Here is a 19,424-nt window from a genome sequence, read left to right as displayed (position 1 = left end):
TACTGTAGAAACATGGTGACCTCCATGGAAGAGGACCTGCGCCCTCTGCAGACATAAAGTGCTATTTCTAAGGTAACAAAAACACAAAAATTTCAGGTGATTTTACACTAATAAAACTACTGAAAATTATATTCAAATTCTGCCAATAAATCCTTGAATCTTACACAGAAACTATAAATTACAGCTGTATCTCAGTACAGCCTCACAGATGTGCCAGCATGGCTACAGACACATACCATAAAAAAAAAAAAATCAATGGTTGCTTAGAAGATTAATGGTATGAACCTGAAGGACTACTTAAGTTTCAGGAGTTTCTTATCCAGTTACCTCCTTGTGTAATTTAAACCGTTTTGTAATAAATGCATTATTAGGTCTATGAAGAACCACAGATGTGTAATTTTCATCTTAAGTTTCAGGAACCGAACCTCTCTAGCAGAGACTGAATTAGTTAATATACAACTGACAAGCATAAATATGGCTTGCACACACACAAAAAACAAAACAACAAAACTAGCACTTCACATCCACTAAAAGTAAGCAGTTACTGTCTGTAAGAGGCAAGAGACAAAGGAAGAGAACAGTCGAGTGACTTGTGTACTGTAAATGTATTTCGTCTTTATTTCATGTCTACCTCATGATCAGTTACATAGAAATCCTCCATCTTGTGTGGTTTTAGTGTGGTAGCTACAGAGCCTAGTGCTGGACAGCCGTGACTCCGCACAGAGTTTAGACAGCTGCTTTCTCTCTCCACCATCAGATCCTGTACAGCTCTCTACAGCCAACCGGCAACATGACCTCAGAAGATCAATAACCCGGGTTCAAGTCTAAACAATGACTTCACCTGCTGGAGAATATTTACTACACTCCAGGAAGTAAAACATCACGTCCTCCGATCTACTAGACACTGATATTCGGAGGTCATGTTGAGGTTAATCTGTGGTGAAATACAGTCTGAATTTTGGATAAAACGCACCTTTTAGTGTTCAACTTTTGGTACAGGAGGTTAGAGAACATAAAAACACACATTTCACGTCACGTTTTAATACGTGTCAGAGGACCTTCCCACTTTGACACCTGGTTAACCTTCATTTAAAAACAAACAAAAAAAAAAATCAACAGTGATGTCACACGTCAGCTCAGTGTGTGTGTGTGTGTGTAGTGTATGTATGTGTATTTTAGTGTGTCTGTGTGTGTGAGAGTGTTTGCACACACCCACGAGAGTGTGTTATGGTCTGATCAGTGCTTCAGCAGACACTTGATAAGGTGGTCAGTTATGTATGTTACTGGCTGCGTCGCAGGAGCGGAGGGGGTGAGGTGGAGAAGGGGAGAGGAGGGAGGAGGAGGAGGAGGAGGAGGAGGAGGAGGAGGAGGGGGAGGGGTTGGGGGGCAGAAGTGAGGCCGCAGCGTCTCTTCATTCATTCACAAGATTTCTTCACATGATGCGGAGACCCTGGATAGAAGCTTCTAGACTCTGAAGAGGCAAACAGAGACACACAGGAGAGTTAGAGCTCAGAGGTCTGTGAAAATGAATCTCTGGAGAGGACTGCTCATCTCTGTTTATGTGTGTGTGTGCATGTGTGTGTGTACCTTGAAGTCCCAAATGGTCATTGCTCCATCGATGCCTGTGGTGCAGAACTTGCGACAATCCCTTTTGTCTCCCTCATAGATAGACACTTGGCTGAGGACAAGACATGCAGATACATAAAGACAGTTTTAAAAAGGAGAAGTTATAAACCTGAAAATCATAAAAATGGATTACACTATACTGCCAAGCCAAACCAAACACTGTACATGAAGAAATGGATAACAAAGCTCCCTGTAAGTGAAGCTAAAGCATCTCCAGTCGCCCCCTGGTGGCTGGCTGCAGTGCAGGTCATAAATTCTGCCTCCACAATGTTAAAAGGTGGCACATGGGTCAAACTAAAATGTCATATAATTTTTTCCCAGAGATTATGTCATATAATTTTTTCCCAGAGATTATGGCATTTTAGGTAGTTGTTATCACACTGATGTTTGTTCAAGTGTTTATTTTCCTGATTAGTTTTGTTTTAATTAGTTATTTGATGACGTTTTAAAAAAAAAGGTTTCATGCCATGATTGACTGCAAACTGTGATTGACTCAGCCAGCTTTGTGGGCGTTAACTCAAAAGTGCAACTCCAACACTGATCACTACAGCACAGACTGCCTTCAAATGACGTCACGGCCGCAAGATGGCAGCACTTGAATCTGGGATATTTTGGCTTCAGTTTTGTACAGTGGGAGGAAGTGGAGAACCATCATCCATCTATTTTATGTCGTTGGTAAGTTCTAACTTTTCATGGAAAAGTTTGACTTTTGGAGGAAAAAAACGCTTATGAGCAGACCTGAAAGCTGATGGGCTGTGTATTGTCAAGAATCTGGAAATACGATCACGATATAATGGGTTATAACTCAATATACCGCAATACATTGGGATACTATAAGCAAAGTGATATATTACTATTTTTATCTAGTTTTAGGAAAACTGTCATAGCATAAAGAACACAGCATCATGTGCACAAAATCTGAGTTTAAAAAGTTTACATTTTTTTGCAATCAGAGTCACAGTGAAGACGGCAAACAACAGCCAAACACAGCACTGCTACAAATCTTTACAGGTATCGCAATATCAGGATATGTTTTTTGAGCATCAAAACAGTATCACAAAACATAATATTGCGATACATAAGTGTACCAATATTTTCTTACACCACTAGTTTCTCCAGTTTTTGTATAGATTAAAGAAAAGATAAATAACACAAGCTTTACTAGTGCTGAGAGGTGAATTTTATTACCTTTGCTCTGTGCTATGCTAAGGCTGTTTTCAAACCAAATCCAGTGTTCCGGTGATTGGCGCAGGGTTAAAATAATGGGCTTTCCCCCTACCAACGGTTCCTCTCTTTACTCTGAAGCTCACTCTCAAACAAATAGATACAAACTACATGAAGCTTCTTGATATCACTATTTTGCAGGTTTAACTGCAAAAAGCCAATTCAGATGTCAAAGCTGTGTACACAAAATAAACCAGGCAAGGACACAAGTGCAGAGTATCTTCATTTGGTCCATGAGCGCTGCCTGGGTAACACCCAGCTGCAGAGGCAGCCTGACCATGCAGCGGTCTGATCCACAGTTTACATGATTAGCCACCTCAGTGTGACGTTGGTTGCATTTCTCCACAGTTGACAGTATTAAAACTTTTTGTCACAGGTCTGCTGTGTTTGTCTTTCAGCCTCCCCAGCCCCCATTGCTGCAGCCTAAATGCAGTACCTCCATTCAAAAATGAATGAGATGACTGGTGTTTTTGTTGCAACGCCTGATTTGGTGTGAATAGAGCTTAAGATAATCAGCTGCTGAATACGGCTTCATATTTGATGCACATATAATGAAAGTGAAATTTAGCCTCTCATTAGACTCAAGTCAAGCGTGCATGTTTCTCAAATTGTCCAATTATTCCTTAAGCCAAAACCAAATCTATATCTTACAGTCCCTGACAAAACGTTTGACCAATGACATGCAGGAAACAAAGTGGGTCACTGAAAATATGGCAGGCCAATCTGATCTTATCAGTGCTTGAATTCAAATGAGCTCACAAGTGAAACTTTTTCTCCAACATGACTGACAGGTAGGCAGATTCAGAACTGTTTACTAGAAATGAGACAGTGTACACATTGTAATGTGTGCATTTTGGTGATAACTGCTGTGAAAAACAGGAAAATCTTTATTTAAACACAGGCTTCAAAAACTGCTCTTGTATACACTGAAGATTGACTTGTTCATGGCAGAGCCTGTTGTTTCTTATTTAAGGAGACTAGCAGTAATAATACCATTAATATGTTGGATGCAGAACTCCACTCAGTGTCCAATATCCTCTATTCCAGCCAGTTCTTTTGTTACATAACACCACATCTATTCCAGGGGTTAAAGTACCATCAGTTGCCAGTTTACAAGTTGCACCAAGCTAAATTTACTGTAGTCTGATTCAACAGTTCTACAATGAATCCTTCAGGTTGTATTGTTTAGTTTTTGCTCAAAATGCCTTAGAGAGGTGCTGATTAAACTTTATGGTCATTTTCAAGGGCTGTTAAACTGTATTGTACTGAGAAGCGTTTCTAATATGCCGTTGTCATTCTTTAAAAACAAAATATTACAAACACCTCTCAATGCAGCTCCCCAAGTGAACGCAAAATTGCCTCATTCCCTGTTTTGTTATTTATTGCTTGAAATTGCAAACTTGCAAATCCCTTATGTTTAAACATATGAACACACAGTGTAAAGCACATCTAGACCATAATCACACTTGAATAAATTGGGAAATTGCTAAAACTTTTCTCTACGTCTAATTTAATTAAAACATTTTCATCTGAGAGTATCTAAATATAAAGGTTGTGCCTTGCACTGATGCCAGTGAATGTGACTTACGTGATGCTGTTCTGGTGCAGTGTGTCCAGGGCAGTGTTGCGGTCCTCGGTGGTGGCTCTCTTGTCCATGTTCCTGAAGCGCTCCATGGCGGAGATGTTCCTCTGGATACTCTGCTTGGGGAGGTCAAGCTTCGACACGAATGTCAGCGTTCCACCGTCATCGCAACGGAACAGCATGGGGCAACAGTCGTGGCCCTGAAGAGGCAGACGAGATTTTAAACTGCATTCCTTACTTATTATGTATTTGTGCATGGAAAGACGTAACAGCGTGTATGTTGTTTTCTTACCGCAGCTACTAGACTGTTCTCTGAAACAAAAATGACACTGAGGAGGGGAAGGAACTCCGTCTTCAGCTGTGAAGGACTGAAGACGCACAAACACAAACACACACACAAAAAAAAAAAATTATAATCCTGACATTCAACTAGTTGTATTGTACTTTCAAAAGATTAAACAGGCAGGCATTGTAAAAAGATTTAACAGGCAGCACGCAACAAACAAATTCAAAAGAGGTGTGCTGTCATAGAAATCACAATCATTTCGTGACAAAAACAAAAAAGTAGCAGTGCTTTAATGGCTGCAGTGTGTGCAGGTTTCCTGTCAGAACTTGTCTCAGTCACCGCCCGCTCAATTCTTGTCACCTGCAATTTGTTGACAACAGTATATTATATAAGTGCAGCCTTGAATCTGGTTCACCTTGTGTTTATTGCCACTGTGAGCAGATGATCAAATTACAAATCATGGCTCATGTACAGTGTCCAATAATATAGAGAACACACAAAAATGTATTCCCATGAAGTGAAAGAAATAACACCACGTCCATTTAGTAAATGTTCTTATTTAATGTGATGGATTGCTTTTTAACATGACGACTGTGTGGGAGAATATTTTAATTTTATGAAAATGGTTACTCATTCTTTGGACATCATCAAACTGCTTGGGATCCATTCACCTCCTCCTCTATTTGCTCATTAAAAAGAGTAATCCTCTCCATCTCATCTCCCCATTTGGTTTAGAGGATAACAAATGTTACCTACTTTTCTGTTTTTACTTGCTGTGAAAACGAAGGTACCAGGCTGAGGACAAAATTATCTTCCATCTCTTGTACTAGCAGCTAAAATTTCACAGTCATAACTAGAGTTGGGTACCAAAATGTGGTGCTAATATGACACCAGTTCCTATATGACCAGTACCTACCAGGTGCGGACGATGCAGACGCATCACCTAACTGCTAGTTAACATAATGGCAGGACTCTCTTTACTATGATTAAAATGTCTGCAAAATAAAACATGGTTATATTTCATTCAAATAGTTTCCAATAGCAGGCGGGAAGTTCGACAAATGTTTAAAAAAAATATTGAATGTAAACGGGGGACGCATTTGGCGGCACATGGAATGCACTGTGTTCAACTATATGACCCCATACATAGCACATCAGCCAGCAGTGTAGGCGTCTCCGGCCACGCAGATGAGCCACACAGATATAAAACTCTAGATGCAAAGTGTGAAAGCACTGAGGATGAGGACAGCAGCCTTTCCTCAGGTTAGCAAATATGATCATACTGCTGCAAAAGCATTGCTAAAGTTTGAGGCTGGAGCTTGTATGTTATTAGTACCGAAACTGTTATTTGCCGTTGATTTATTTCAGTCTGATTTGGTGTTATGTATGTGAATTTGTGACGTAAAGGTAAGTGTTTTGTATTTATTTATATATTAAAGTTACCTTTAAACTGTAACAGTTAATATGTTGTTCAATTTCAAGTCCAAATTTGCCTTAGCAATGAAAAAAGGTTTTTTAATGTCGTCGACCATCATTATCTTCTTCTTTTCTCAGTTCAGGAACAGGTACCATTTTAAAAGTATAATTCTAGCACCAGTATGAGACAAACAATCAAACAATACCCAACAATAGTCATCACCAGTGACAGTCCCATTGGTCTATATTGTCTGCATTTCTAGAACAATCGCCTTCATTACAGCTGCCAAACTCCAGTCACAGAGGTTGTACTGGCATTACCACCATTGCAATATTTAGAAAAAAAAACCATGAGAAATTCAACTTCACTTGCAGTAAAATAACTATCATTTATAACTCGTCTTTCCATCTTCTTTCATGTAGTTGACAAATGATATGCCTTATAAAGCAGTTCTTTTGAGTGGCTGATTTGTTTATCTTGTGACCCTGCATGAGGATGCACATGCACAACATGACATGGTACACATTCCAACTATGGATTTACACTATTCACCAATCAACAGGTAGCAGAAACATGCTAAGAAATGTGCCATCAAAGGCAGTGCAAAGGAAGCCTGCATGACAGTAAACATGACAGTTAACAATGCAGGATTTAAAATATTCTTAAAAATTGTTTTGCACAGGTTTTCATGAGGACATGAATGCAATCCACTCATTTATTGGGACTGTAAGGATAAAAACAATGTACTTTTAAGAGCATCACTGAATGTAAAAAAAATAACATTTGTTTGTTTAGAATAAAACTCCACACTGCTCATTTCTTCTGTGAAACCTGCTGGCTACAACCATAAAAAATAAAAATGACTCTACCTGGCAGTCTTAGAGCTGTCCACCACAGTGACAGTGCTGTCATGGCTGACCCAGGCCAGGCGGTTACCAGAGGCTGAGAAGGAGACAGAGTGAACCCAACCCCCTCCACCTAACAGACAAAAAGTGTATAAAAAAAGGCAGATTTGGTTTAGTTCAAAGGGTTAGCTCATGCCATAAAAAAAGGAGTTTAACTATCACATATAAAAGGCACAAATACAGACCCGCTCCTCCAAATTCTGCTAGGACAGCCCCAAATGGCATCTTGCTGCCCCAGGGTGTGGGACCTGGTTTCTCTTCCACCTCTTTAATGTAGGCTGAGAACACCCTGGAGGCCAGAGGGGGAGGGGTGGGGGGAGTAAAAGCAAAGAAAAAAAAACAGAACAGAAAGCATAAGAGGAAGACGTTGGCAGGTTTTCAATCATTTATTCTCCATCTCTTTCTCATGAGCAATTTGACAGTTAACAACATTCACCTGCATTTGAAGTCACAGGATCCAGCAGCCAGCAGGATGTTGTTAGGATGCCAGTCCAGACTGAGGATGGTGGAGCGGATTGGCTTCTTGATGTGCTTGCTCACCCACCTGAAGCATTTGAAAATTCCAGACAATTTTTAATATTGTGAAAAAAAACCTTTCAGTAATTCTACATAATATTTAAGCATAAATCCAATGATCAAATAATCTGATATACAAGTGGTATTTTTCAAATGGGAGACAGCAGCAACATGAGAGCATAGTTCATTTGTTTTCAATTTAACACAACAAACAAGTAAAAGGGTGAAGAATCAGGCAGTCTGTTTGACAGACTGACTCATTTCACACTGAAAAAGGAATCAATGAGCGAAGTGAAACAGAACAGATTGGAGCAAAGCCGGGAAAGAAAATCTTTCAAGCCTTGGAGTGGATTTTTTTTTCACTCTTTTGGAAATTCAGTACTTTGCTTTTCAACCAGGTGACAACAAACAGGCACAGGCACTGCCTTATTTTTGTTGCTCTAATCCAAAGTGATGAATCAGTAGTTAATGCAATTGTAATTGTTTACAGATGGACAAAAATACATACTACCATCTAACTGCAAAATTGCACTTAAAAAAAATGACACATATTAGGGCTGCATGATTCTTGCTAAAATTTGAATCACAATTTTTCTCTTAAGGAACTGAGACCTTGATTTTCTCACACAATCCTTTTTTTCAACAAAAATAATTATTGCACTCTTAGATGCTCAAGTAAAAAAAGCATGAGAGACACTTGCTGTCTACACAGGGCTATGAACAGATGACATGAACATGATATATAGCGAAGTGCTAGACTTGAACTTCAGTGTCTTATAACAAAAACAACCCAAGTGTCTTTTCCTCTCTTACTTTAGAACACTTAATCAAAGTGAATAACTATAATGCTGCTGAAAAAAAAAAAGGAAAAAGAGTGGCAGTGATGTGATTTGATTATCCTGTAGCGGTGAGTGAAATGGCAAAAACAAACAAAATTACATAGATGTATGAATCTAGACCACTTTTTTGTACAAATAGTTGTGCAGCTTTAGAATATATATTAAAGTGAAAAAATAACTAATACTCCAAATCACATTTACTAAAATTAACAGAAATATCAATTTAGCTATAAATTTGCTTCTATTGTTGTATTTAATTTCAGCATTTGTAAAGCAACATAATTGTACAAACAGACTCACCAGTCATTCTCGGACTCAAAGTAGCAGACAGAGATGAGCCGAGCGCCGCTACCAACTGCAAACTTGTTCTCCAGTGGAGACCACTTGACGAAGGTGGCGGCTCGGTTGATCCTGAGGATGACCAGTGTGGGCTTCCATACCCCCTCCTTCTGGGACCACACATAGGCATTACGGTCTGCTCCACATGTCACTATACGGTCACTTTTGGGAGCCCAGTCAATACCTACAACACAAACAAAGACAGACTATGTAATTACTGACTGACTAACGCAACAATCATGAAGTGAGTTATGACGACACATTGTAGAGCTGAATAAGCCTTTATAAAGATAGATCATTCAAAATCACGTGTATTCAACGGGACAACGACAGTTCCAGACTTACTTGTTTTGTTTGTGAGTTACAGGGTTACTTATATGAACACAGAGGTGGAGAAAAATACCACAATTTTGACTGCAAATGTCTTAAGCAGTCGGATTAGGTACCTGTTATGTGTCCATTGTGCTCCTTCAGCTCATGAGTCTTAACCCACTGGTTGCCACTCTTCTTGTAGATATGGACTTCATGGTTATTAGGACTGATGGCAATTTCTACAGAAGAAAAAAAACAGTAGACGGTAGATTAACAAGACGGAAGTACAGATAACAAACAAGCTTGACCAGTTTCTGCTGTGTGCCAAATACTGAGCTGGACTACTCAATGCACAAGCTCACATATCCTGAAAATGAACAGTGGTACAATATTATTTTTGTGGCTGAAAATTGCACTCTTGATCATAACAATTTGTAATACATTGAGCTGCAATATTTAATTGATTAATTAATCGAAAGAAAGTTTGTTGCCAACTATTTTGATAATCAATTAATTGTTTCAGTCATGTTTTATGCAAAAATGTCAAACATTTGCTGGTTCCAGCTTCTTAAATGTGAGGATTTGCTGCTTTTCTTTATAATTTATTAAAGTAAATGAAGAGTCTTTGAGATCTGGACTGTTGGTTGGACTAAAGAAGCAATGTGAAGACATCACTTTGGACTCTGGGAAATTATGATGGCCATTTTTCTTTCTGCATTTTATAAACTGAATGATTAATTGATTAATCTAGAAAACAATCTGCAGATTAATCCATAATGAAAATAATGGTTTGTTGCTGCCCTAATACAATATTTGCAAATCATTTTTAATTTTAATTGCAGATAATGCACAGGCATTATCTGTAAAATATATGGGTATGCCATGTGCTGGGGTGGAAGTAACAAATTCAAACTACTGAAATTACTGTAATTAAGTACTTTTATGAGCATTATTTTTCAAGTCTGTAATTTTACTGTTACTTAAACAGTAGAATAAGTGGGATTTGTCGGTTACATTTGTTGAGTCTCGTTCACAGCACATCAAATACAGATGTTTTGGGTCTGTCACAAGCACATCAAAATAATGAGAAAATAAGACGGTGCGGGCAGAGGGTGGGGTCTTAATGGATCCAAACGCAGCCACACAATTCTAGTGGGTCATGGTTGATGATCAAGTGAGATCATTTTTGTAAGAGTCTATGCTTTGCCTTTTGGGAAAAATCCAGCATAGTTTGCCTTTAAATATGCATAGCACTATGTAATCTACATTACTTTTAAAATCAGAATTCAGTACAGGGTAGGGCTACAATTTGAATTGATTTCCATTTGATGGCAAATGGATGAATGAAAACTATGGCATACAGACAAATAAAAACAACAACAAGCAAGTGCTGCAGGAGGCACAGTTTTAAAGAGGTGACCATATCATGACATGAGACTAGACATCATCTTAGATTTTGTCAGTCAGTTATATGGCATGAGTGTTGTCTTCCTGGTTTTAAAGGCATTAATCTGATTTAATCTCCTGCATTTACGAGACTGTTCTAGCTGCTCTATTATTTGCCTGTACCCACTTAGTCATTACATCCATATTACTGATGATTATTTATCATTGTGTTAATATTCTGTGAAAGCACCAATAGTCATTCCTACAATATTGTTACAATATTGATAAAGGTCTTTTGCCAAAAATGTTGTGATATTTGATTTTTTTTTCTATATCTAGCAATCCTATTTAAAATGCTGTTGAGTAATTTCATCTACAGCATCACTAGATTATTACTATTTGAGAATTTAGCGTAAACCTCTTTTGATTTAATGCCTGTTATGCATTAAGTATTGAGGTTAACACCTAACTAATACTCCGAGTAGTTTTAGAGAGGAATAGTTTGTACTTTTGAGTATTTTAAAAAACAGTTTTACTTGTAACTGAGTAATATTTCAGTGATGTAATGGCATTTCCACTTGAGTACAGATTTTCAGTACTGCTTCAACCAGTGATAGTGTGCAAGTTGATAGTGTTACTCAAATAAAAGGGGGAAATATTGGAGACTTACGTGTCCTGTCGCGGTTCCACGCGTGGCAGGTGATGGGTTCCAACAGAAACTGATGAAGGGACATCTTGTCTGGGTGTGGTCCTTAAGTGGAACTCTGCGATGTCACACAGCAAAACTTTGTTTTAGCAACTAGCGACAGACAAACACGTCCTGAGCGAACAGCTGAGCTGAACTTTGCTTATGTCGGCTTTAAAACTCCGCAGATGACAGACAGCGCATATAAAAAAGTCTGAGTACAGCTCAAACGGGACAACCAGTTAAATGTTAACTTAATTGCAAGCTTCCATTTGTTGGCTAGCTCCAAGCTAAAGATACATCAGCTAAACCCCTATCAGTCAAAACATTGAAAGACTGCTTCAACTAGCCTGTTAACGTTAGCTAATATAATTTTACCGAGCTAACGTTAGCAGCTTACTTTCACCACAGTCTCAATTTCTTTGTTATGGCATGCCAAGTGAATCACTTCTATTAAAAGAAGTTGACTCAGCTAGCTACTATAATATTATCATGACTCGGTAAATCGTTGACATTAGCAAAACATTACTAACGTTACTAACAGGTTCATCAAATTGCTAGCTAACGCTAACCGGTGTTAGACAGGCCTGGCAGACAGGCTGGTCATTTTGAGAAATATACAGACGTGTTGCTATCCACGCGTTTACCAGAAGGCCTCCTTTTTCTATGTCAGACCCCGGTTTTTCCTCGGAGATGCCTGTAATCCCGATAAAAGCTACACCACTAGCTGTACATTCCGCTAGCCTCCATGCTAACTCACCTCGTCAGTCCGGTTCTCCGAGTGTGTACTCTCGTTAGCCGGCGAGCTAAGTTACGTTAGCGGGGAAAGGTTAGATCAGGAATGGACCCGAATTCGCGGACTCTGGTCAGTCGACACGAATTCGTCCAGGAATGTTGAGGGAATGTCAAGACGGCCAGCAGGATACGAGCGGGAGCATCCGGCAGCTTAACTCGGCAGCAAAACCCGTGGATGCCTGGCTGACAGCTAGCTTAGCATCATCACGCTAGCTGTTACATTCAACTGACAATCCTCGTTCACGTCGAAGTCTCGCACGCCGAATACGACGAGCAGGGAAGAGCTCCTCTAGTGGTTCATATAGAAACATCCAGAGTTGAATAACCGGTTACAAAACACTACCATCTAGTGCAGAGCGTGGACAAAACTGGCATACAATTCAGCAGGTCAGTGTTGTACGAACTGAGATGAGGGAAATAAGTCATCCCTCCTGACAAAGGCTGCATCACCGACCAGGCAAGTGCCACAGATTCCCAGGGTCCCTGAACGCCACAAGTTTTCATGTGGTTTTTGATTGATTGTAATTTGTATTTTGAATAATATATGGGAATATGCACTATAAAAAGAATCTGCTCAGTTAGGCTGTTCTTGAGTAGGGCTGCACAGTTTATCAAAAATTACTGAAATCACAAGATGGCCAAGTGCAATATTAAAATTGCAGAAGTTGCAGATTTTTTTTTTTAAATAAAGTTAAACAGTGTGACAAAACAGCATGGTAGTGAATTAGTGTATTGATTCAGAAATGCCCTGCCCTACAAATCTGATTGATCTCCAGATGTAATAAAATATGTGTTTCTGGTCCAGACACCTAGAAGTGTCACATAGTCATAGTTTTGTTTTGTTTTTTTTATGTTTTTTGGTCTTTTATGCCTTCACTCCATAGGACAGCTGAAGATCCCACAACTTCTACAGGTGACCTACAGCCTCAGAACATGAGGCAAACACTCTACCAACTGAACTACCAGGCCACCTTTTATAGTTTTGTTGTTGTTGTTTTTGTTTTTTGTTTTTTGTTGTTGTTGTTGTTGTTGTTGATAGTGGAAGTTGTAATGTAAACATTACCATTCACACTAATTGTTAATCGTATCCCAGCTGTAATGACTATCAAAATAATCACAATATGATCTTAAGATGCTGTTTTGGTCAGTGTCTTTGTGTCAAAATGTAGTTTTAATATATTGATATTGTGCTTACATGGCACATTATCTCTAAACTTGTTACACAGAAAACTGGAATTATGTAATATTTGATCATTGAAATACTGTAATGCACAATGCAAAGAGAGTGTGAGGAACAGGACACAGGGGCCCAGTATCTCATCTTTATGACAGAGTGTTAGGGCCACTGTAACGATTTTTTAAACTGTTATTTTTCATTTTAAGAATAAAGCCAAAATGTCAAGAATATGTTGAAAATATTTCTTTTATTTTGCAGAATAAAGTAGTAACACTGAGAATAAAGTTAAAATATCTTGTCAAGAACTTCAACTTTATTTCTCCACATTTCAACTTCATTCTCAAAAAAAAAAATCCTCCTAACTTTTTCTAATACTTTTACTAATGCCTGCGTGGTTCACGGCACATTTTAAACCTACTGGACTTTAATCATTTTTAATAAACATGTTTTTTTTTTTCTCCCTAGAAACGATGTTGTTCAAGTTCTGTTCACTTTGCCCCAACACACACTATATTGCATTTTTGTGGGGGGTAACATGTAAACCTTTCAAAGTCAAAGGAAGTCAGTGAAACTAAATCTTGAATTAATCTCCATTATTTCTGCAGTAAACATAAGAATGGTGGCTGTATAGTTTTTGTTTTTTTGTTTTTTAAATGAAGTCCATTTTAAGGATCATCCTACAGTTGACTTGTGGGTAGTAGGTTTTTCAACCAATCAGAGAAGGTTTCAATCAGTATCTCTCCACTGCACCTGGTGGGCCTGCAGATGAACTGCTGCTGGCTGCAAACATCAAAACACATTCACATTTTTACTCTCTGTTTTTCTGTGGTGCATCACCAAACTGTTAAATGGAGCCGTTATCAAAAGCGGATGAGCCGTTTCCTACACCTCCGCTGTACTTCATACCAGGTAAAACCTCAACTTCTGAACCTATTTGGTTTACAGTGCTACTTTTCACAGTTAAAAGAAATTTCTGTGTGTATTTGTTGTTCCAGATGAAAGTCAAGCAGGACAAGATGTGAGGATCTACCATATTCACTCACCTTTCAGCCCTCCACCACCACCTCCTTCCTTCTCCTTTTCTCCTGGAGTTGGCTGCTCCACCCAAGGTACATGCTTCCTTAACTTCTCCCTCCATTTTGAACGTGTTGAGTAGGCCTGGATGTCTCATTGTCTTTTTTAAACATTTAGTGACGTTTTTTTTCCTCTTAGACTCCAGTGTAGGTTTTCACTATCAGTTATTTTAACATGGAGGTGTTGATTTTAGAGTTGTCTGTCCATTTAGAGTGTTTTTATGTTACAAAACTATCAAAAAACATAAATCATTGTGAAGTGGGACATTGCAGACTTCTACATGCTGATATAATCACACTGATGGGTTTGCTCTTTACATGGTGTTCAGATAGCATGAACAAGTTTGAAAAAATATCAAAAACAAGTTTTTCAATTAGAATATACATTTTTTTTGTAATAAATAATACTTTGTTGGTCCTCATGTCTTCTCTCCAGTGTCTGCTGTCCCTCTGTCAACTCCTCGGCCGAAGTTTGTGAGCTATGAGACGGAGCTGTATCGCTCTCCGGCTCTGACAAGATGCCCCTCGTGTCAGACTCAGGTCACCACGCAGGTCACCTTCAAAGCGGGGACTTGCGCATGGCTCATGTGTCTTGTCTTTGTGTTATGCGGGTGAGGACAGACTGATTCAAATAACTTAATGTGATTAATCTGACTACATTAAACACAGACACACCTTCCAAAGGCTTATATATATAACTTCTGTCCCACAGGTTGCTGCTTGGATGTTGCCTGATTCCATTATTTGTGAACTATTTCAAGGATGCCTATCACACTTGTCCTCGCTGTCGACGTGTCCTCCACATACACAGAAAGACATGCTGTGAATGACCACACACAAACTTATCTACCAACAGGTTCATCTAATGTGTTTTTTTATGCCCACATGTTCAAACTGACTATTGCAGTAAAATGTATGCACACCGGTCTAAAAGTTGGTCAGGATGAATTTTAATATAGATGTATATGTTTAAAAGTATCATATATAAGAAGACATGTTGGAGCCTGTCATGTTGAAAACAGATTTTTAACTATGTTAATGTTTTGTAACAAAAATTATATCAAATAAATGTTTTTTGTGGCATTCTTATGTCATGTTTTCTGTTTCATAAAAGAACACACAACAAGTGCAAATGCTAAATTTGGACATGAGCAGATTGTGTCCATTTTGTTCCAAGCAAAACTTGCATACTAAATTTGCATTTTACTAAATTAGCATTTTACCAAAAGAAGAGAAAACTTTAAGATTCACTCACTAGCTGTTTTCGTCCATGAAATGCAGTTGAATGCTGTAGGAAAAGTAAAAAGTAGACCTTGAGTTTTTTATTCATTGATTTGTTAAACTATTATATTCAAGGTTAAGAGGGAAGTTTCATGCTTAAGTTAGATTTGTTTCCACATATCATGCCAGTGCCACAGATACTGATTCCTAGTGGTGTAGTGCAAAAGTATATGCAGGTTTACAGAGTGTTCTGTTATTTTTCAGTTGGCGTTGAGCATACTGAGTTTGTAAAACCTCTTGTATGTGCATGACTCAATAGTGTGCTGAAATTCTTTATTTTCATAGGATTGCGAGGGCATGACCCACCATATTCTGCCTAGTGCCTTTGCTTTGCAAAATGTGTTTTGAGAGGTCACAGTGACCTTGACCTTTGACCACCAAAATCTATTAAGTTCATCCTTGCATCCAAGTGGATGTTTGTGCCAAGTTCAAAGAAATTCTCTTGATGCATTCTAGAGAGATCGCATTCACAAGAATGGGATTGTCATTCACAAGAAAGGGACAGAACCCAAAAACATAATGCCTCTGGCTACAGTAGTCACTGGCACGGAGGCATAAAAAGTATGCAAAATGAAACACAGCATTGGTTTTCACTGATTTTACCACTGCCACAGATTACCATTTTACATTCTCTCCAGTCATCATTACAGCCTGTGAGGATTAAGCCTGCATGTGCACTTGCACTGTGTGTGTAGTAAACGTGCCCTCGCTGATGACACCAGTGGATTAGAAGTGTGAGTCTATTTTAGGTCTTTGAGCCTCAGAGTAATGAGCATTTAAGTTGCAGGAAAACCCTTCATTCCCCTCCTCTGAGGCCGTGCACGCCTTCTGAAGCATGCCATGCCACGCCCTCCTACTGCTCAGGTATAAGACCCCGTCAGGATGTCTTCTGCTCCAGGATGGATGAGCACTGGAGGATCCTGTCAGCAGCACACTGCTGACCCCTGCATGGCCGAGAATGCATCAGAGTATTTCGCCTCCCTCAGTAAATCAGTTTCCTCCTTAGTGCCGTCTTCTTCTTTCTTCCAGCAGTTCAGTCGCAAATCTGAGCTCCTATCCTATCTGATCTTGTGTGTTGCAAAGATGCCGTTCATCCCACCTGTGTCGATTGCACGCTCTGTGTCAGGACTGACTGGGAAGGAGAGACCTGTCAACAACACTTCATCTGCAACTCCTGCGGCCAAGACGAAGGTCCAAAGAGATGACAAAGGCAGCTCAGTGAAGGAGCGACTGACTTCCAACCTAAAGCAGCTGGGGAAGAAAAGCCAACCCAGGAGTCATCTGCCGACCGCCAAAGGAGTGTCAGGGGCTGAGCTGCACACAAAGAGAAGAGACAGACTGTTGCCTTCATCACAGACAGACAGCTTCCCAGCCTCCAGCTCGGGCGAATCCCTGTCTAAGACTGAGCAGCACAAACATGTGAGCCAGAACTCTGTGAAGAGCGAACCAGAGGTGAAGACGAGGGCCCGGCATCAGGAGGAGGCCCGCTTCACACTGACTCTCACACCTGAGGCTGTTCTGCTGCTGCAGAGGAGGAACAGTGAGAGACGTCAACGTTCGGCGTCCAGAAATGCAGGAAGCGGAGGTGGTGTTTCTGGAAGCGCCTCAGATTCCAGGCGCAGGAGGGAAAATGTCTCTAAAAGGCATCAGGCAGCAACGCAGAGACACAGCACGCCAAACAACAGAGTCGCTGCTAAAAACACCAGCGACGCTGAACTGGGAGACATTAGCTCAATTATGAAAATCTCACTTCTGAACGAGCAACATAAGTATGATGATGTGGAGTATGAAGAGGAGGAGGACTACGGTGTGGATGAGCGGGTGGTGCTGAAATGTACAGAGTGGCTCCGCGGGCTGGAAAACACACCAGTGACAGTGGGAAATGGATTGAATAAGAGCGCGAGCAGTCTGAAAAGCTTCTAAAGGTGAAATAAGAAGCACTGCTTAACCTGGGAATGAACTGCATGTTCTCTTTCTGTGTTGGCTACCTGCTATTTGAACACGTTTGTGCTGCTGGTGTCCTGTGTTTCTCTTGTGTTTGCTTTTCTGACACAACTGGGCTCAGTGCTGCTCAGATATTCATCCATTGTGACAGTGTTGAAGTTTTTATGAGACTGACAGAAAACTTTGGCAAGTTCATCAAATCTTGCGTTCTCGCTGTTGTACTTGCTCTGTCTTCTTCTCCAAGTCAGAGGGGAAGTAAAACGTAATGCACCAGTTAGATACAAAACTATTTTTAAAGGTCCAGTGTGAAGATTTAAGGGTCATTTAAGGCTCATTGCCTTTACTTACAAAAATAAATAAGTCCATTTCAAAAGATGTAACTGTTACTGCCCACACACTTCCATGCGTCCTAAAGTTGGCATGGATGTTAAGCAATATATCCACTAAAGGGCTCCACAAAGAGTCAAGAGTTACTACAAAGAGTCAAAAGTATTAAATACATTGTGACATGTGGGTGGAAATAATAATTGACAAAATACTATGAGATTTTTAAAACTTTTGTGTCTCGCTTGAAAAAAACACTCCTACACTGCCCCCATGACTATGCGAGGTACTGCTCGTTTTCGTCAATATCTGTAAGCTTTCAGGAAGCGCGCACAAATATGGACAAAATGGACACAGAGTATGGACAGAAGACACCGCCTGTGTCCATATGAGTGTCTAATATTTAGCATACATAGAAAATAAGAATTTTTGTGATGTCTTTACCTTTGAATGAGCTGTTTATATCTACAGAGGGCGCAGGTCCTGGCACACTTGGAAATGGGAGGTCAGACGAGGTGTTTGCAATCTGCAAGCTCACTGCTAGATACGACTAAATCCAATACGCTGGTCTTTTACAACTAAATCCAATACACTGGTCTTTTACAACTAAATCCAATACACTGGTCCATCACAACATTTTTTTTTTACATTTGCAGAACATCAACAACAACAGTTATTCCACTCCAAAGTCACAATGCACACAATTCACTGCAGGTGCAAGGATCCGCTGAAATGTCTTACAAGTGACTTTGTATTTATTCTCTATTTTCTACTGAGGTGAAATAAATGAGGTTTCTGACACAATGACAAGTAAAATCATGAGTTGGTGAGATTCTTCTTTTGCTGATCTGTAGGTCTGCAGGCAGTCTCAGACACAGAGCAGGGAGGGAAACACTGTTGTTTTCAAGGTCTTTCTAAAGATCTTTCTAAACCACAGGATCCCTACTCACTCCATTTGCCTGTTAAGGGGATATTTTGGCAGAACATCGCATGAATAGAACTACAATTGTGTTTTCATTACCTTAGAATGAGGGCATGGGTTCTCTCCCGCGGAGGCTGCCATGTGCGCCGCCATTTTCTATGGTAGCCCAGAGCGGACAAACCAAACACTGGCTCTAGATAGTTTTGTGTTTTTAGTGATCTTAACGGTCACTGTAGTTTCTCCTAAACACTTGGAAGTGGAGGGTGAGGTGAGAAGTTTTCAGTTGACTGCAATATGCAAAGTGACCACTAGATGTCTGAATATGAAAAAAACAATGATATAGATCAAAAGTTAAATTATCATATTTTATTGCTCTAATTGCAATACGCTGCAACTACTATTATTTCAACCCAAAACAGAACTTTAGTTTACAAAAGATTCCAAATATATTGCTATTTTGGGTGAAATGAGTATGAAAATATAAAAAAAGAGATGTAGAACATTTCCATTTAATGCAGTGTTGCATAAAAATCAGTCAGTTGAAATATTTCACTCAGTGTAAACATCATAATGCTTCAATAAAGAGCTGGCACAGATGGTACAGAATATATAAGTGATGCTGTCAGAGTGGAATAAAATGATTTTCCACACTCAAGGCTAGTGAAATCAAAGTGTTGAGGTTAATTTTTGAAAGCTTGTCTGTCATGTGTAGCTCTTTTTCTGTAATCAGATTTTGCATTTTGCATTTAGCATGTATCTAAAGAGTTAACCCCCATATTTTATGCTGATGC

The 19,424-nt window shown here is 39.5% G+C and overlaps 3 protein-coding genes across 3 annotated transcripts; 2 read left to right on the top strand and 1 right to left on the bottom strand.

The window, feature by feature from the left end:
* Nucleotides 1-590: 590 nt before the first annotated feature.
* Nucleotides 591-12,243, bottom strand: arpc1a (actin related protein 2/3 complex, subunit 1A). The gene is made up of 11 exons (XM_084714954.1): nucleotides 11,878-12,243; nucleotides 11,103-11,196; nucleotides 9,181-9,285; nucleotides 8,696-8,918; nucleotides 7,477-7,584; nucleotides 7,226-7,329; nucleotides 7,005-7,113; nucleotides 4,725-4,800; nucleotides 4,439-4,632; nucleotides 1,588-1,678; nucleotides 591-1,471 (listed from the first exon to the last, which is right to left on the bottom strand). Exons 2-11 carry the CDS (start codon nucleotides 11,164-11,166, stop codon nucleotides 1,433-1,435), a joined length of 1,113 nt encoding a protein of 370 aa, XP_084571080.1. The 5' UTR covers nucleotides 11,167-11,196; nucleotides 11,878-12,243; the 3' UTR covers nucleotides 591-1,432.
* Nucleotides 12,244-13,739: 1,496 nt separating this feature from the next.
* On the top strand, nucleotides 13,740-15,245 carry LOC146329684 (lipopolysaccharide-induced tumor necrosis factor-alpha factor homolog). The gene is made up of 4 exons (XM_084712567.1): nucleotides 13,740-13,998; nucleotides 14,085-14,198; nucleotides 14,599-14,773; nucleotides 14,875-15,245. Exons 1-4 carry the CDS (start codon nucleotides 13,938-13,940, stop codon nucleotides 14,990-14,992), a joined length of 468 nt encoding a protein of 155 aa, XP_084568693.1. The 5' UTR covers nucleotides 13,740-13,937; the 3' UTR covers nucleotides 14,993-15,245.
* A 462-nt stretch (nucleotides 15,246-15,707) lies between these two features.
* On the top strand, nucleotides 15,708-18,266 carry LOC146329683 (uncharacterized). Its single transcript, XM_084712555.1, has one exon. It carries the CDS (start codon nucleotides 16,326-16,328, stop codon nucleotides 17,364-17,366), a length of 1,041 nt encoding a protein of 346 aa, XP_084568681.1. The 5' UTR covers nucleotides 15,708-16,325; the 3' UTR covers nucleotides 17,367-18,266.
* Nucleotides 18,267-19,424: the final 1,158 nt, after the last annotated feature.

Source organism: Lutjanus erythropterus, chromosome 3, assembly GCF_056507025.1.
Source record: "Lutjanus erythropterus isolate fLutEry1 chromosome 3, fLutEry1.hap2, whole genome shotgun sequence".
Classification (NCBI taxonomy): Eukaryota; Metazoa; Chordata; class Actinopteri; order Lutjaniformes; family Lutjanidae; genus Lutjanus; species Lutjanus erythropterus.
The sequence above is the reverse complement of the archived record's forward strand: the minus strand, read 5'-3'. Positions and strand labels throughout refer to the sequence as shown.

What these genes read in the sequence shown, in the direction of transcription:
- LOC146329683 (XM_084712555.1), top strand. Translation starts at nt 16,326, where the DNA reads ATGTCTTCTGCTCCAGGATGGATGAGCACTGGAGGATCCTGTCAGCAG.
- LOC146329684 (XM_084712567.1), top strand. Translation starts at nt 13,938, where the DNA reads ATGGAGCCGTTATCAAAAGCGGATGAGCCGTTTCCTACACCTCCGCTG. An exon ending in AGTTGGCTGCTCCACCCAAG is followed by an intron (nt 14,199 to 14,598) that starts GTACATGCTTCC and finishes TCTTCTCTCCAG; the next exon opens with TGTCTGCTGTCCCTCTGTCA. An exon ending in CTTGTCTTTGTGTTATGCGG is followed by an intron (nt 14,774 to 14,874) that starts GTGAGGACAGAC and finishes TCTGTCCCACAG; the next exon opens with GTTGCTGCTTGGATGTTGCC.
- arpc1a (XM_084714954.1), bottom strand. Translation starts at nt 11,166, where the DNA reads ATGTCCCTTCATCAGTTTCTGTTGGAACCCATCACCTGCCACGCGTGG. An exon ending in AGCAGAATTTGGAGGAGCGG is followed by an intron (nt 7,114 to 7,225) that starts GTCTGTATTTGT and finishes TTTGTCTGTTAG; the next exon opens with GTGGAGGGGGTTGGGTTCAC. An exon ending in GACAGCTCTAAGACTGCCAG is followed by an intron (nt 4,801 to 7,004) that starts GTAGAGTCATTT and finishes GTGCGTCTTCAG; the next exon opens with TCCTTCACAGCTGAAGACGG.